Source organism: Indicator indicator, chromosome 22 (genome assembly GCF_027791375.1).
Source record: "Indicator indicator isolate 239-I01 chromosome 22, UM_Iind_1.1, whole genome shotgun sequence".
Lineage (NCBI taxonomy): Eukaryota > Metazoa > Chordata > Aves > Piciformes > Indicatoridae > Indicator > Indicator indicator.
Window position 1 is genome coordinate 4,353,230 of NC_072031.1, and position 19,038 is coordinate 4,372,267.

Here is a 19,038-nt window from a genome sequence, read left to right on the forward strand (position 1 = left end):
AACAGCTGTAGTAAACATCTCTCCCTAAGGTAAACAAGTTGCATAATAGCTCCTTAACAAAGTGCAACTACACAAGATCAGCTGAAATATTTTGTATCCCATTTCACATTTTGATATAGATAAATACTGGTTTTTAGCAGAATGAAACCTGAAACTAAACATCCTACGTTGCACTGATTTGATCTATGTAAGTGGTACCTGCTACTTGAATGTTTAATCTGTGATGAGCACCACTGAATTAAATCTGCTTAAAATAAAACAAGCTAGTGCAAGAATAATTGCAGTTCTTCTCCAGTCTTTCTGTCAAGATTTCCCCAGCCCTATATCATAGCCATCTAGCTTCTGTTTTGTGTATTTCTAGTTTGGATAAATATTGTATCTTATTTTCATTTTCCTCCTCACTGCTTCAGGTACTGCAATATTAATTAGGCCTCCTCATGGAAACCACACCATCCAGAGCATGAATGACATGTATACAACTCATCATTGCCACCAAAACTTAGGCCTGCTCTTCATCTTCCACAGATGGTCATTCCTTGTTCCACACTGTCCCCAGTGCTATGCAGTCACCCCTCTGACATGCAGCTGTATGACACACTAAATGGGACAATGGGTTCCAGATTAAAAAAATAAGGGGGGGGGGGGAGACAAATATATATATTCAGCCAAGTTAGTTTCCCCATCTCATTTACTGACTCCTGGCTCAGGCAGTTCAGAAATAGAAATAATGCCAAAGGAAGAGAAATTGAAAATTCACAGATCTGCATCTCTCACACTACTCACCACAAAAAGGAGGTGGTCAAGGAAAAGAATTAGGTGCTTGCTCTAAACAAGTCCTGACAAGAGACAGAGGTATATTGTTGGGATGCAAACCAGCATATGGAAGCTGTGGTAAGATGGCTTGAGAAAAGGTGTTTTTAAACAACACTGAGTATTTGGAACAGTGACATAAAATGAGACATCTACCACAATGAAGCTCAGAACCCTAGTATTTTTGAGAAAAACAAACAAACAAACAACAAAAAAAAAAAAACCAAGACCAAAAAACCCAGAACACTTACTTCATCTAAAAGAGGATGAATTTCTGCTAAGGGATTGTAAGGTATAAATATCAGAAGTGCTGGTCCTTTCTTCAGCTCATTGTTTAGAAGAAGGCTTTTTCCACCATGTGGTCTCAGCCACCGTATGAGCATCTCTCGATTTTCTAGAGCCCACTTGCAAATGTTCTCAGCAGTATAGTTCATTATGTCATTTGGGTAGATCTTGAAAGGGGAAAAAAATTATTATTTGTCCTCACTTGGTCTAGTAATGAATGCAGTCCTGAAACAAGGATGCTTTGTTACTGTAATGCTTAACACTGTCTGAATTGAATTACACTATTTAGGAAGCTTCAGCATTCTGTATACTCTTTCCCTTTGGGAAATCTTACTAAATTGTCATCAGATCTTAGTAACACACAATCAGTTTTAGGTAAAAGGTATTCTACTACGAAAGTCCCTCTTTCTTCTACATCTTTATAGTCTTTACTTTTCTCATGATGTATTTTCTTGACAAATGAAAAAGCTCAGTGTCCTCAGTTGGGATCATTACATATCTTGATTTATGGCATATTAAAAAAAAATTTTGCACTACTCATTCCACATATTAATTCATTTTAAATTAGTTTTTTAAAGACATCAACATTAGGACTGCACTTAGAACTGATATTGCTTATAGTGAATGTGAGGAAACGAAATGCATACTAAAAAAAGTGCTCACAGCTTCTAGGGTCATTTTAATAAACAAAGGCAAGTTTATCTTAAAGCATTACCACAGACAAATGTAGTTTTATGTATCTACCCATAATTCAACCAAAAAAACCCCAAACAAACGTGTTTTCCCTAGTCTCAATTGAATAAAACACATTACAATACTTATCATCACATTCTCCACTCATGATCGCAGCGTGGATAGAAAAGGTCTCTATGCCAAATAGCAAATCTGAAAGTTAGTGTTTTGAGTCTTAGTCTTCCACAAAACAAGGCAGGTAGAGTACTACAAATTTTCAATTAAATTAGCGTGACTGATTTTTCTAATCAGTGTGATAATAGATCTTTAATTTGAAATGCAGGTGTTCACTATTCTTACTATCCCTCCACAAATTCTCTTTGTCAGTATCCTCACCCGAGGAGTCTTCTACTGAAAGTAGCATGAACTGTAGGAAAGTCTTTGTCTAGTCATTTTGGAGGTGCTTGGTTTTGTAAATTTTGTTTGTAGAGGCCAAATCAAATTTGGTCTTATTTACTGTTTAAGAACAGCTGCTGACTAGTAGAATGAAAAGGTGTGTTACTGTACCAAAAAAAAAAAAAAAAAAAAAAAAATCATTCTGAAACATCTTGCATGCTAAAGCTCCATGAAACATTCATTCATGGCCTACTACAGCAGAACCTCAATCTCTATATTCTGTCTCAGAGTCACTACAACACGAATACAATACTCACAAGAGATGTATTGACATGTCTGTGCAAATACACGCTGCCTGAATGCAGCAAGGAGATCTCCTCTGCAACACGTTTATCTGTGATCACTCCAAAGCGTATTGTTCCAAGGTAATCTGAAAGGGAAAATTTTCAGTTTTTAAATGTGATACAAGCTGAACTTCTCTCCTGAAAGCCTTAGAAGAAACATAGAGTACTGCTATGTAAGGGCACAAAAATATTACTGCCAATATTTGTGATTAGGTGAAGTAAGAAAAAAGATGAAAAGAGCCATCAACAAGAAAAAAATATGTTGTTCTTCTACACTCAAAATACAGAGAATGGTAACCTGAATTGTTCCATTTCTTAATTTGCTTATTAAATACAGAATCTGGTATCACTGATGCACCTTGATACATGTTAGGGCATCTGAAAAGCCAAGATATACATAGAAGGAAAAGGTATGAACAATGACTGTTTAGATGATATACATTTACAGTTTATATATATGTATTACTATATTTCTATATTAATATGCACACGGAAGTATAGAATGCTTCTCATCTTCACACTGAAAAGAACTATCCTAACATATAAATGGGGAAATTATAGAATGAAATATAGGAGAACAGGCTGGCACAGTAAAAAAAATAAATAAAAAAAATCAGAATAATGCCACCAGTTTTTCCTTAATTTGCAGGCAGGATGCGATATCCATAAAACGTACTAATCTTAAAGAATGTTATATCCAGAATTTATAACCCCCAAAAAAGGTCTTAATTTCAAAAGGCCTTAATATTTAAATGCAAGAGGTTTTGTGTTTTAGATTGTTAATGCAAAACAACAGGGCAAGAAAGCCCTTCTCATCATGCTACCTTGTACCAGCTCTCACAGCTCCATCCAAGAAAGCCCTTTGTTGAGTTCAGTTACTAAGTCTTGCCAAAATAATACTCATCTTAATGCTCCTGAACCCAACATCACAAATGTTGCACAAGACAAACACTCTTGCTTCAAATAACTGCTAGTCTGATTATGGTTCTCTACAAGTCGCAGCCACACATTTAGGTTTTTGAGGAAACTGTCTTAACGTCTCCTTGAATAGCAGCCTGTCACATACTTTATTCCATGATGGCCAAACACACAGTAAGCCTTCTATGTAAGCAATGCTTGCACTGTAGTAAGACAGTATCATAATTAGATCAACAAGAAACATTCCCAAGCTACAAAACACTGCAAAAAACTACGAAACCCTTATATACAACTCATTCACAGATGTCTTAAATGATGAAAAGGAAGCTTTTACCTTTCTTCAATGAATGTAACGCTGACGTGAAGAATGTTAAATAACCAGGTGGTTGAGGTGAAGCATTGAATTCAAAATATCCTATAACTCCTGGCTGAAATAGTAAGAATTAGAGTCAGTTAAACTATTTCCAAGTATGAAATATGAAGGACAGCTATTATTTGCCTACAGTAAAGCATAACAGATTTTTAAAAGAACAGTATTTACTGAAGAATAGTCACTTTAGGCTGCAAGAAAAAAAAACAAACAATGAAAGACTGAATGGGAATCAGTTCTAAAGTTGTCATTCAAAAGCTGTGTATAAGAGGGGGTTTATGGCTGTAGATGCATAAGTTCCAAGCCATGTATTTCCCATGTTAGCTAATAAAGCTCACTAAACACAGGATTTACTTTGCAACTACTTTGAGTCATTTCCAGCACCAACATCACAGCCACAAGCATCATAACGACTTCTTTAGAAACGGAGCATCAGATGTGATTTTTCAATGAATAAACAGCTTAAACAGTAACACTAATTCTTCACTGTGTTGCACATAACTACCAATGCCATAAGAATTCAAACATTCAGTGTGTGAATACTTCAACTGCTAAGCCAATTTATCATCCTACCATTAAGCTATCAGTCACTGTAAAGGCTTTCAGTATGTCCTGCAGCAGTCAGTGAGAGAACAGCTGCACAAAAATAAAGAGCAAGCCCCATATCCCACCTGCATATCCAAAGTTCTTCAAATTGCCAAGCCAACAATTCCAAATTTAGAAGACTCATCTCTATATAGGCCCACTACCTTTGCCAGCTATGAAGCATGAATGGCTTCATATTAAAATTAGGAAGATAATCTAGGAGAAGCAGACTGGGAACAGAGAAGTGCATAGCCTTCAGACTCCTCTTGTTCCAAAACTTGAATTAAGTTTTGGGTTTAAATTTTCCAAAATGTAATTCATTAAAAATTATTATTAATTATGCTTTTAGATGAATCAAACTGGCTTAAACTTTCAGGACAAAGTGAGTGACGAAATTTGGTTATTTTGTGTTGTTCCCCAGTTCCACTAGTGTATACAGAAAGAGCATTTGATAGACAAAGCAGTCTAGGGATTGCTGTGAATAGGATTCTCAACCACCCATTTGTGTGCCCTGTACTCAGCACTAGTGAGGCTGCACCTTGAATACTGTATTCAGTTTTAAGCCCCTCACTGTAAGGGGCTTACAGTGAGGGGCTGGAGCATGTCCAAAGAAGGGCAACAAAGCCGGTGATGGGTCTGGAGGACAGGTCTGGTGAGGAGCAGCTGAGAGAATTGGGGTTGTTTCATCTGGAGAAGAGGAGGCTGAGGGGAGACCTCACTGCTCTCTGCAACTCCCTGAAAGGAGGTTGGAGTTAGGTGGGTGTTTTCTCTTCCCCCTAGTATCAAATGATAGAATGAGAGGAAATGGCCTGAAATTATATGTCAGGGGAGGTTTAGGGTGGAGATTATGATTTTTTATTTTTTTTTTTAATAGAAAGAGTGGTCAGGCATTGGAACAGGCTGCCCAGTGGGGTAGTAGAGTCACCATCCCTGGAGGTGTTCAAAAAATATGTAGACACTTCGGGACACGGTGGTGTAAGGCCAATGGTTGAACTTGATCTTAGGGGTCTTTTCCAACCAAAATAATTCTGTGATTCTATGAAATACATTCCTACACAAATATTTTCATTTAGTATTTCTGAGGCTGCTTTGACTTTTACATATAGAATTTTAAATTTGCTTTTAAAAACATAAACATATATTTTACCTATTACTGTCAGCAGTGATAGGAATTCAGTTATTCATACCAGCCACATGAATTGAGCTAATTCAGTACGAATTACAGATCTTGGGATGCTCATCAGTTACATGGCCCATTACAACTAATGGCCTGCCCTTTTTAGACATGAATTCTCTTTCATGAATGAGTGTTAAACACAAGATTCTTGTTCATCAAAATTCCTTGAGGTTCCCCAAGAAAATTGTCAATAATGAGATACAAGAAATTAGTGAAATTTCTGCAGTAACAGCTGCCTAGAAAGAAATAAAACTTCATATAAAACAGAAGTGGAAATATACAGCAAAATAATAGCATTTATTATTCACTTTTAAACAATAAACAGGTTAGTAATTAAGTGCTCATTTTTCTCTCCTACTAGCAAATTAAGACAGTTAAGAAGGAACAATTCCTTATTAAAAACTTGATAAAGCATTCAAGTGAACCAAAAATAAGGAGTTACATATCACAATTTTAGTTCCCCATTTCCTAAGGCCGTTTTTGAATGCCATTACTGTACAAAATTAATTTATGGCACCAAACAGTCAATTAAAGAAGTAAAAAAAGACTGTAAAATGCAACAAGCCAAAAGTCAGATCTAGAAATATTTATAAAATTATTATAAGAGGTGATGTTTGGATTCTGACTGCCAGTTCTGTTGTACAATTACAGCAGCTTAAGACTTCCAGATTGTGAAGAATGTTTCCATGACATGTTTTTGGAGAGCATTGTTTTCAGTAAGAAAAAATTGTAGTGGGAGAATATATACTAGTGCTATATGCCTGATCAGTGATCTGATTAATTCATGTCCTTGTAATGATCATCCTAGAATATTTGTATTTTCCTCCCCGTTACAGGCTGCAATTATACATGTAAAAAAATACCCAAAAAGCTTTATTTTTACAAGTACCATGCAAATTTTCCTGTTCCTCTGTTAGAATGAAGAGATTCACTTGCTACTACCAACTGCTCTGTCCGTCTGTAACAGGAGAAGTCCTTTTTCAGATGAGTAGAAAATATAGAAAACTACAGGGAGAAGCTTGTCTGCAGTCAAAGCCAGGATGGGTACTGATGCTCATAGTTCAACATTTTGATAAGTGCTTTAGAAAAGAGAGAGAAGGGTGAGGAACAAAGTTTGCAAAGGTAACTGGGAATCACAAACTACAGAACAGAAGCCCCCTACAGCTACTGATTAGCTTTTACAATTAGATATACACTTTTACTACTCGATTAAGTTACTTCTTTTCCCATTTGTATGTATTTTTATGCTTTGGCTATATTACATTGAGGTAAGGGAGATAATTTTGGTTTTTCCCCCCCCCAGAATCCCAGACTTGCGCAGGCAAGCAATTCCTGCCTCATTTTATCTGTGAGCACATGAAAAAAACCAGCAGGAGGAAAGGAAAATGTTCTCTCTGGAGAAGAGAAAGCATTACATACCAACTCTATACTGTAGAAACACAAAGGAAAAAAGCTCTTGATTGACATTAATTAAATTTACAAGTAAAAGTTTGTCATTTTCTAACAGTGTTAAAAAGGTTGTGTATCCAGAACTGAAAGCAGAATCTCACACTGTCAGTACCACAGTACCCCGCACAAGAGCAAGCTGTTAAGTTAAATCCACTTCTGGGTCAGACCCTACACAGTTAAGTTTTAAAGCTCCGGAAGCACTTCTACACAAACAGAGCGAAGAAGAAAACTGACATCATGTTAAGATATGCCAGCTACACCCCAGAGATCAACTCCTCCCCTACTTCTCCTGAAGCCAGAAAATTACAAACTACCTGTGATGGTTTGAAACTGACTTTTTAATTTTTCCTTGCAAAGTCCAGAACAGAGAAAGTGAAAGAATGTAAATAAGTCACTATTGGGTGTAAGAAAGCAAAATACTGATTGTTCTAAACACTTCCATTGGATAGATAGAAATGTTTAAGAACTATTACCCAAAACAAAGTGGGCACTCTGCACATTCTGCGTTCTGCAGTCAGGGCAGTTGCTGGGCTGTCTGGCTGCTGTTTTCTTCTTCTCTTCTGGCTGAAGATAACACACTGACCTTGGCAGCTAAGTTAACAACTTTCTGCTTAACTAACTCTGCTTTCTGTCCAGGGGGGTCTAGGGGGGAAGCTCCTAGGGGAGAGAGAGAGGCCCCTTTGGGAGCGTTCCCTTGGGGGGAAGCAAAGGGAGATCGGTTGTGCTTTTCTGTTGATTGTATGTATTTGTAAATGTTGTGAATTTTTGTATATTTGTACATATTTATTGCATTTCATCGTAGATCTTAGACTCTGCTTGTAAATACAGCTTTTCATTTGCTTCCAGACTGGGCTAGCCTGGTTATTGTCGGTGGGGGGGGAATTTCAGCTCACACCGACACACTACCTCTGAGCACACTTAGTTTTCATGAGTAAACAAAGCTTTTTCTTTGTCTACAGAAGCTGTGTGTTTTCATCCTCTGTGCCTCAGAAGGATGAGACCATTTCTAGTAGCTGGGTTAGTGAGATGAAGAATGAGATGTGACAGTTTGGATTAAAGTGAAACTGTTACATCTCAGTAATTAAGGAAATAAAAGAAGTCTGCTTTTAGGTACTGACACATATGTGGAATTAGGGTAGGAACTGTGTATTTTTCCTCTGATGTAACTCAGATCTTCCTATATACTCCAAGAACTTAACTGATTTCCAAATGAGATTTTCTTTTTCCCCGTGCTCTCAAACATTAAATTCTAATTCTTATTGTGTTCTAGTTTTGCAGAATTATCAGTCCACAAACACAAAAAATACTTAAATAGTATCAGAAAAGGCAACATTAAGTGTTAAGTCTTAAACCAGAACTTTTTGCTTGGGGTTTGAGCGCCCTCTTGTGACAGCAATCCAGAACCTCATGATATGATTGGGGTGAGGAATGGACATACCACCATCTAACCACCACCACACACTCTTACATTTAGCTGGACTCTGTTCAGCAGTGCTTCTTAGAAACAAGAACATCCTAATGAACATTTGAATACAAGATAAAATACTAATAGATTCCTGTATCTCTTGGTGAGGTTCATCTTAAAGATGCTTTCAGTCTTGGTACCTATGTAATACTGAGTAGTTCAGGCATTTAATGGATTTAGATAATCAGATGACTTGGGCTGGGGCTCCTGGTTTCCTTTGCTAGATGCTTTTTCTGTCAAAAGCTGGTTACTGGAATTTGAACACAAGATTAAAGCACCACAAACTTCACAAATTAGACAGAAGAGGACACTATGGGCTTGAAGTCCTGACTATCAGGAAACTGATCATAAGTAACAAAATGGCCATAAACAAAAAGAAAAAAAGAAGGGTGCCGAAGGTCTTTCAAGTGCAGAAACACAGCCTGAGAAGAACTTCATCTCGACATGATGCCTTTAAATGAATCACTCATCTACTAATAATATACCAAGCTACTGTATAGTCCAGATTAGACACAATGCTATCCTTGGACAGAGGAACAAAACAATGAGGACCAAAAGCAAGTGACAGGAAGCTCTGCAACGTACTGCTTCCTTAGTATGGGAAACCTTAATACCAAAGTGACATGAAACTGCCAAGGAGCAGAATAGGTACTGCCCAAGTGCAACCTGGAGATCAGCTGCAAAGAGGTAATTTTCAAGCTCAAGATTTTGAAGTCAGAAGTAAATATCCCTAACATAAGTTTGCAGAACACAGTACTGAAAATCAGATATTGATAATCACTAATCTTTCAGGAAATATTGAGCTTCAAATTAGTAAGCCCCTCAATGAAGAAATCACAAAAGCCTGATCAAGCAGCACACAGTGATGAAAATGCCTAATGATCTATCCTTTTATAGTCTTCTTTTCTTTCTGCTAAAAATTAACATTTTTAATATATATTAAAAAAAAATAAATCAAAAGAAAGACAGTAGCCAAGGCTTCCTTCCAAGGTTACTTCCTGTAACCTACTCTATTCCTAAAACTTTCTCACTTCTTAAACACAGAAGTCACCTCCTGGATTGTTCCTTCTCCTACAAAATGTGAAAAGTTCCTCATCTTGCACGGAGAACATTAGATATGTTCACATTTCTACCTGTTTAATGTGATGAAACAAAGAGTTTACCTCTGGTTGGAAACAAACTTTTCCTTTGTGCCTGAACTGTTTCCCTTTCCATCCACCCTCATACACAACTCTCTACTCTTAGGTCTTACTCTTCTTTGCTTTTCTTACTGCACTCATGTGGACTCGCACTAGCCTATGTCCTATTCCCTGAATCTTACTGTACAAGCCGGCTGTTATTTTTTGTATCCCCTTCTCCTCCTGTTGCTTAACTTTACAGAATCAAGACACTGAGCACCTAAGTACCACAGTCTGGGAAATAGCCTCAGCTTTATATGACTGCAGGGCAGCATGATAGATCAGGCTATTCCTTCCTAGTCCATTTCAGAAAAAAACCCAACACTTACAGATACAGAAACTGAGCACCTGAAGCCCCAGAATTTGAAGCACAGGAAGGAAGGAAGTTTGAACACAGACATAAAAATATCTGTATAACTGCTAAGCAGTATTTTTAAAAAAGTTTTTTCTGGTTCCCCCATAAATTTATCATCTATCTTAGTCTTTATCAAGTGGAAATGCACCTCCTAAAGTAAATTTAAGCTAAATGACACTATGCTATCAAGAAATAATTAACATAACACAGACCAAAAAAACCCAAGTGGCTGTTTTCAAATCTCTATAGGAGGCAAGAAAGTAACAATTTTAGAATGGCAAGACTGAAGCTGTGAAAGGACAACAGAATTGCTTGTGGTCACAGAAAACATCAGCATCAGAGACACTCAATCCCCACTTAAAACACTGGAAAACTGAATTTATTAATAGCCCCTGAGGGATATGCTACAGCATGAACAGCACAGCACCTACCCATGGTAACTACCAGCACATGTCTGCTTGTGCTGTGGCAGCTTTTGTTAAACAGCACAGGTCCTGCTCCACTTGGCAGCAGGATCAGCCAATGGAACATGCCCAACTCAAAGAGGAACTGGGCTTCATTCTGAAAGACTGGAAAGCCCCTTGCATGTTTTGGCCACTTCTACAGCATTCTGCTCTAATAGCCTGGCATTTAGTAACATTGTGGTATTTCTCCATTAGGCACTACAGAAATGAGCAGTTCTAAAGAGATTATAAGTGGTTCTGTTCAAAGTGCAGTCTGGGAGTTGGAAGTTATTCATCCACCAGTACTGCTGCCAATCTTGGCACCTCTCAACATGACAGATCAAAAATTAATAAAACACAATGTACTGGTGGATTAAATTCATGAAGTTACAGCACACAGAGTGGTTAGGAGCCATTATTTCCAATGATTTCACATTTGCTTTTACTTAACAGGCTTATCTTATTAGAAAGGTTTCATATGCCCTTAAAAATCAAAGCAATGGGGGCTTGGACTAGATGACCTTCAGAGGTCCCTTCCCATCCAGACCATTTTGATTCTATACATCTCAAATGCTTTCTCATCTTAGACTGCAAGATTTTTGTGAAAGTATTTCTCCATTCTGTCTTGCCTTTTCGGTAAGACAGCAAATTTGATTGTTGTCTCTACATACTAAAGAACTATAAACTAAAAGCATCACTAAATTGTAAGAGCCACTATACAGGGAACCAACATTATGAACCTGTCATTTCATATTTTTATGATTTTAAAAAATTTAAGGGGCACTGATTTCAGGATCCTGCAAATAAACTAGTACTTTGGAGCAGATAAAATTTAATTGAGAAACAAGTCAAACTCTTTCTGAACCACAGTGGTAAAGCTAGAGAAGAGAGACAAGTACCTCATAATTTGAGAGGAAATCTAGTAATTTTGATCGAGACGAGATGTAGAGTAGTGGTGTCATCACCCGGCGAACAAACTTTTCAATATAAACAGCACTCATAGGGCCTTTGTATTCAATTGGTCCAAAACTAGTACCAAAAAAAATAATAAAACATTAAGACTTAAATTAGCAATAGAGTCCCTCCCAGGGGTGGCAGAGATAGGAGTTACATAGACAGCATGCTCAGCCTCTAGGGAATTGTTCTCTGTGTTAATTAACAGTGGCTTGTGTAACCGATGGAGGAGTTGTGTTACCAGGCTCAAGGTACAGTGCAGAAACTGCAGCGACTCCAGTGCAGTGTCTATGGGAAGGTGCAGTGTGTTGGGGGAAACAAAGAGTCCCATTAAGGAAGCTAGTAGAACGCAGGTATGGATGATAAAAGCATGTACATGTATTTCTGAAGTAAATATATGTCTCAGAAATGCACACCTGAAAAAGTCACTATTTCTACTTCATCTTTAAAAATCTTTAGAAAGTTCAAACAGTGCCAGTCTGAAAAGGTGCAGTATTTTTAATATAGACCTTTGTGAGCAGCACTCAGGAAAGCACGGATGGATCCAGCTGTGCTGCTGATGAACAGACTTAGTGAGTCTCTAGTTTCTCATGAAACAGCTCACACCACATTAGGTAGTGCTAAACCAGAATGCAGACTGGGCCTTGTGGCTACAATTTCTAGAGCTTCTCCTTCATCCCCTGAAATCCACTATCTGATTTATTATTATTAGGTTGTATAAAGCATCACAGTCCAAAATAAAACCAAAAGCACGAGGAATTAATCCATTCCCACTAAAGAATTTCATGAGATACATTTTTTAATACAGTTCATATAGAGAGACACTCTGAAAAATATCTGAAATACCTACATTCAGTTGCTTTGAAATGGTTCTCTAAAGCCCACGAGATTATTCTACATCCTGCAAAGGTTTATTACAAACCTTTGTCTTAACAGCAACACGTACTGCTCCAACATGGCACATGCCCAGTAAGCACCATTCAAGGTTTTAGGATGAGGGGTGAATTGCCCTTTGGGGCTTTTATGGAGGTACATCTCATCTCATTGCAACTGCTTAAGGTTACTCATAAGACATAAGTGTATCGGGCTGTAATTTCAAGATCACGTAAGTTTAAGTCAATGTACATCCTAGTTGGATTGTTGTTTTTACTGCAGTTGGAATTAAGCCAGTGCCATCTGTGTCTATTCCAAGTTCAGCAGCCAAAGATCAGGATTGTTCCTCCTCAATACATAAATTCCCCTCCTAAAACCCAAAGTCAGCCTCTGTGATGGAAGAGAGCTGCAGTTTATGACTAGAGGATACAAGTTAAAGTACAAGTGATAAATTACACAGAATCCATCTCTGTTGTACCTAGCATTAGAAACTGTTTCCTTACCTTCTATGCCCCACCAAAAAAAGTAAATACATACAAATACTAAAAATGAGATAATATAAAATTTGATACAATATCTCAATGTTTGAAGCATTAAAAATTGAGTGCAAAGCTCAAATGTAGAAGAAAACCTTCAGTACATAGTGCTATTTAAATATGCACTTAAAACTCTGCTGACTTACATAGCCCTTAAGTACATACTTTAGTGGTGTCACAAATTCGGACCAGTTGATATAATCCATCTACACAGCAAGCAGACAACTGAAATTAATACACAAATCTGACTTAATGTGCTCTTAAATGGAGGTAGAACTTCCAGGGGATGTACAGGCAAAACAACATTTCCTTAAGGATGAAGAATTGTGCAGCATGTCATTTAACTGACATTTGCAAGCCCTCTTGACAACTGAATAGCACACAGGACGAGCTTCACCCAGAATCTCCTCCTCTCCAAGTATTTCACGTAGTCATAAATACGACATTTGCAAAATGCAACATTCTACACAGTATCTGTTTGCCAAAAAAGTGACAAAAAACCCAAAACAATAAAACCTCCAGACTCTAGTTATGGTATCTTACCTCTGATGGTATAAGTGTATCACAGGAAAATAGAAGAAATGCTTCTGCTTCCTACATTTCCCCTGGTTCCACCAGCAATTTACAGCCACAAACAGCACCTGCAAAGCAGGCAAAAATTCACAGCTAACATTTATATTACCATGACCACCTTTATCTAACATGCATTTTTTCCAATCCATTCCATCTGTTTTCACTGTCTTTTCAATTCAGTTTTCCCTATCTAGCCTCTTAACTCTATCACACAAGACTTTTTAAAATTTATTTTTAAAATTTTTTATTATTATTATTTTAGCAACTTTGTAATTTCTAGTTTTTAAGCTTCTTAATCTAAATGAATTTACTAAGTTAGTCAGAATCTGTGTTAATTACATTTCTGCAGAGTGGGGCTCAATGAGCAGAGGTTTAGGACAGCTGTACAGCATTCACAGGTAACCAACTGCTAGAAAGCAGGGCATGGCTGCTATCTTATATCATTACCAGTGTGTCTCCAAGGATCCTGGAACTGGAAGCAAATTCCCTGTAGTTTCTGTCTGAAGGCAGGTGAATAACGCTGAGAAGAAGCCTTCAATTTCCCATTCAGGACAAGAAATAACAGACAACTGAGCAGGAATCAAGGGTTTTCTCAATTTATTCTAACACTCTGTACATTATATTAAAACTATGGTGACTGGCTGTGTTACCCTAAAATGTGAGCAATCAAGTCCTACTTGTTCCCTTGGGATGACAGAAACTAGCATCAGTTTGGACACTAGAAAGCTATCAGATCATGTTTAATATTTGTATCTTCTCTCGAGTTACCTGATCTGACAACCTGCTGGCCACATGTTCTACTTCTTCTCTTGCTGCAATGGACTGACCACACCACGGTGCATAGAAGAAATACAGCACAATTTCTGAATCCTGACGAAGGTGATCTGCATAATCTAACTGTCCCCGGAAGAGATCAATGACTGGAGATCTTGTGGAGAAAAAATTCACTGGAAGCTTCGCTGGCATTGTTACATCCTTTGCTCGGCTGTAGGAAGGAAATTAAGAGTGGTTATTAAGAATGTACAGAGTTAGTTAAAGAAGTGTGCCCAAAGCCCTAACTTTCAATCTTAGCAAAGGTCATGCAATGAGAAAACTTTGGAAATTCCAAATGACTGCAACTTACATTACCGGATTTAGTGTCATAAAATAGCAAAAAAAAAAAAAAAAAACCCAAACCAAAGATCACCTTTAACAAGCTTTAGAAAGTCACGCTGTCATACCATGCACTATGAGTATGTTAGCTCACACTCATTGCTGGTTGCTACAGAGCATAAAATTACCAGGAAGAGTGATTTCTTTGGATTTCTTCCCTGGCCTCATCCTCTTTTAACACTTGTACTTTAGGTAACAGAACCCTGATAAAAGAAGAGACACTGGTCATGAAGTTTTTCTGACATGATGTTTTTGAAAACAGAGATAATTAATCTACCTTATATGCTTTGCTTTAAAGTATTCGACACTTCATCCTTCCTTGTTGTATTAGGGAAGAATACATTAACGTGTGTTAGTTTATTTTACTGGTTAGAGCAGGGACTGTAAACTACACAGGGCACACTTCCTCATCTATGCAAGGACATCATCAACAAATGGAGTGCCAATGTAGAGATTATGATATATCAAGTTTCCCAAGAGACAATAGTTTGCCCAGTAATACTAAGAAAACAAATGAAATACTCAGGAAACCATTTTATACCAAATCAGCAAACTATCCAGAACTCAGCATTTCCCAGATGTTCAGAAGTTGTTATAAACTGCCTTAAATGCAATGGAATGACCTCCAATTCAAAAGTTTTCCACTACCCATATTTATATTAAAGCAAGTCAGACTAAAATCTGGACCACATCACTGCAATGCTCAGTTTTGCCATGGTTCCTTACATGACAGGAAGTTTTAGGAAGGACTCTGCATTCCTTTACTTTCTAGCACAATAAAAAGCTAACAAAAATCTTTTTACCTGATGTCCGATCCTCCTCATGATACCATTTTACTAATTGTGGTAAAATTATTGAGCCCTGAACACTGTCAAACTCATATATTAAGCAACCTCCTAACAATGCTGCCACATTTTCAAACTGTACAATCACTATGGTTTCTCAGCAGTACCTTTGCTGCTATACAGACCTACAAAAGCCCCAGCTCTTCTCTCATTTCCAAGTTACTAAGCATGCACTTAAAGCTCAGCCTTTAAGAATCACACTTAGTATATTTTCTGTGAGTTATGGAAATTCTTAGATCATGTGTAAGAGATGATATTTACTTCAAAACCCAAACGTTTGAAAATATTAATTAATTGTACATGTAAGAAACCAGTTAATTCCACTATGCACAAAATTATATTTCCATGCAGATGACAAAAAAATCCAGCATCTTCGATGGACTTCTACCTTTGTTTCATCGCTTCTCCCCCAGCTAGTAAACCAGCACCTCCTTTCCCAACCCTCAGGCTCTTATTGCACCTCAGAACCAACACCTGGCTCCCTCCTCTTCCTACACCCCACATTTATCCAAACTGCTGGCTTCTTGCCATGACTTCTAGCTGCCAGCTGGACAGGACACAATGCTGATGTGCTACAGCTCTAACTCAGAGGTCAGCACACACATGCTGATCAGCTGCTGAAAGTGAAAAAAGGCACCTAGGCGTTGATCCCACACTAACACATTAACTGGAAGTCAACAACTGGGCCAAGAATTAGAGCATAATCATTAAAAATGAGATGTGAAATTGGCTCCACAATTGCAAAAAGGTAAAACCAATTAACAGAAGTCCCATGAAGCAAGTCAGGAGCTACAAGGCTACCTTGAAATATGAACATGACTCCAGTAATTATTAAAAGCCCAAACACAATAAATAAACAGCTATCAGCTGCTTAAGGTGATCTGCTCCATAATGTCTCTCTCTGCAACATAAAATGCGTAAGAGTACTTCTACATAATTCCCAGGTTTACAAAGATAACAGTGCACTGAATCCCTAAAAATATACAAGTATAAACTGAGAATTGTGTAATAAATCATTATACACACACAACAATCACATACTGTTTATTAACACACTGTGTACCTCATCTGCTGCACTCATTTAAACAGAAAAACCTCATAATAAAGGAAAGCACATGGAAATGCCTGGAGGATCAGCCCCTTGGACTGCATAATTCTTAGACAGGGGCTACCTCAAAAGACATTTGCATAGTGCCACGTTCTAAACCACAGGCTTTCACAGTAACACGTTAGGTCAGGTTTCATTTTGGTTATTCTTTGAGCCATTACAAACCTGCAATACCTCAAAACCCATTAATGAGTTGCCTTGTAGTAAAGGAATTTTCCCTTTCCATGCTTTTTATCCATCAGCCTCAAAAGTTCCAAGTAAGCATAGTGGTAGTAACTGTTCTTTGGTACTGAGGCTTGCTTGCAAATCATGCTGCTGTGTGTTGAGAAATCATGTACTGTACTCACAGTCAACATATGCAATTAACCATCTTCCAGTGGTTATTTTTACACGTGAATTTTCTGAGAGCAACAAAACAGGGAATGCTTTTCTGATATTGGTCTATTTAACTACAATATGAAAAGCCAAACCCCTTTAACCAAACTTCCTGTACAGAGTACAGGAGGGCAAAGAACACATTCAGTTTCTGAGCTTTCAAACACAACTAGCAGCAACATGAAACTAACAGCCAAGTTTTAAGTAAAGGAGAACAGGAAGAAAACAGAAACATCAACATCAGTGTAAGTGTAAAAAAATAATTTTTTTTAGAAACAGACACTAAAAAAGAGAGGTGACTAAGTTCAGAAAAAACCCGCACAATACATGGCAAGAGCTTTACACTTCCATCTAAATTATCTAGTCATTGTTAAATAAGAAATTGCTGGAACAGAGGCACTGCTGCTCACAGAGCAATTCATTGAGACTCAAAAATCACTCTGATTCAAGGAATATTATCCTCAACAGGTGAGAAGAGATCCCTAGTATTTTTCAGAAGTATTACCTGTGAATCAAGTGTTTCTTGCAATAAAAATTTGTCAGATTCTGTAGAACAGGGGAGTAATCAGATCCCTGTAGCCTTCTCTCACTCCCAAAATTAAACCCCAAATGTAGTAGAGACTTTTTCAATTAATATAGTATGAATCGAAGCACACATTACCTTGACCTAAAACCCATCTAGAACATTCAAATCCCAGTCTATGCTCCAGAGCCAAGCTGCCCAGCTGCAGCACCACATTTATGCCCCTACCATTCATCACCCAACGCTCCTCACATTTCCAGCTACAAATACCAGCTGGTTCCACGTGTTCCATACCCACGTACACCAGGCTCCTAGCGAACAGGAGCCACAGAGACTTTTGCCAAGAAGACAGTTCCAGCTCACAAGAGGAGCCTCACTAGACTGGGGGAAAAAACCCACAAAGCACCTTTCTGTCTAAACCAGGTGCAGGTAACTGGGGTGTCCATGCTACCGCAGGAGCCAGAAGAGACTTGTTTGCCCCCTCTTTGTTCTCCTACGCCGAGGAGCTGGCTGAGCGCGCCAAGGTGTCAGCCCTGTGGCCTTTAGGTGGCACCGCGAGGTCAGGAGCTGTTCTCTGGAGATTTCCAAAACCGCGCCAGCCCTCAGGTGCATGTGCCTCCGCGCACCTACCAGGTACCATCCGCCGCTGCCCGACGGCCCCCACGAACACAGATCGCTCTTAAAACCACCGCCGCTTCTTCTGCACCTATGGATTGACGCGAGGCCTCAGGCCTGCCCCCTACCCGGCACGGGTCACAGGGCCCCGCGTCCCCCCACCGCTACACTGCTGAGCTGGCGACGGTGTCCCCCTACCACACGAGAAGGGCCGTGGTTGCCACAGGGACCGCATGCCTCTAGCCCCGGGAAGGTCTGTCACCTACTCCAGGCACGGGCGTTCCTGACACGACCCGGCCCCGTGCGGTGCTTCTCGAGGCCCGACCATTGAGCGCGGAGGTAGGCGTGGCCAAAGCGGGCACAAACGGTGGCGCCTCGGGAGGACCCCCAGCTCTGCCAGGCCTGGCCGCCCCCCACGACACACCCGCAGGCCCCAGTTCGGGACTCCCGCAAGCGCCCCTGCCCTAGGCCCCCGAGGCGCGCCCTGCCGTCAAGGAAGAGCGGCGGGAGGCCGTTTCCCTCGGCCAGGCCCCACAAGCCCCGTGTCCGCCCAGCCTCCGCCCGCTCCCTCGAAGCCGTCCCCCCCGACCCCACCATTACCTGCAGGTGACTTTGAGGGCGACAAGGAAGGCGCAGCCCAGCAGGATGGCAGCGCCGCACAGCAGCTCGGGCCGCCGCGCCATCTGGGCGGCGCGAGGCCGCAGCCGAGGGGCAGCGGCGGGGCCGGAACCGCCGCATAACGACATCATTCCCCGCCACGGCGGGGAGGGGTGCGGGAACCGGGCCGCTCCCGCTCGCACACGTCTCCCTACCACCCGCCTGTCAGCCGCGCCGGGGCGGGCCCCCTTGACAGCGAACCCGCTGCCGCCACGTCGCGCCGCCCTGAGCAGACGCACTGGCGGTTGGACTACGGTCGCCAGTTCCGGTGGCCGAGGGGACCCCTCGGAAAGGCGAGGGCAGAGCTGGTCCGGCCGAAGAAGGACGCGAGGAGTGGGGCCGGCGGTAGGAAGAGCCGCGGCGGGGCCAGCAGGCGTTAG

The 19,038-nt window shown here is 39.9% G+C and overlaps 1 protein-coding gene across 2 annotated transcripts in view; it reads right to left on the reverse strand.

Annotated features, from left to right (window-relative positions):
• TXNDC11 (thioredoxin domain containing 11) overlaps positions 1-18,747 on the reverse strand; it is a 28,397-nt gene extending 9,650 nt beyond the window's left edge. The window contains exons 1-7 of one of the 2 annotated variants that reach the window (XM_054391086.1): positions 18,602-18,747; positions 14,152-14,368; positions 13,354-13,451; positions 11,347-11,476; positions 3,760-3,853; positions 2,481-2,593; positions 1,062-1,262 (exon numbers count right to left, since the gene is read on the reverse strand). In XM_054391086.1, the coding sequence (XP_054247061.1) occupies positions 1,062-1,262; positions 2,481-2,593; positions 3,760-3,853; positions 11,347-11,476; positions 13,354-13,451; positions 14,152-14,368; positions 18,602-18,747 (999 nt within the window). Of the gene's footprint in view, positions 1-1,061; positions 1,263-2,480; positions 2,594-3,759; positions 3,854-11,346; positions 11,477-13,353; positions 13,452-14,151; positions 14,369-14,663; positions 14,765-18,601 lie in introns of those variants that run through there. The other variant, XM_054391088.1, reaches the window with a different exon arrangement.
• Positions 18,748-19,038: the final 291 nt, after the last annotated feature.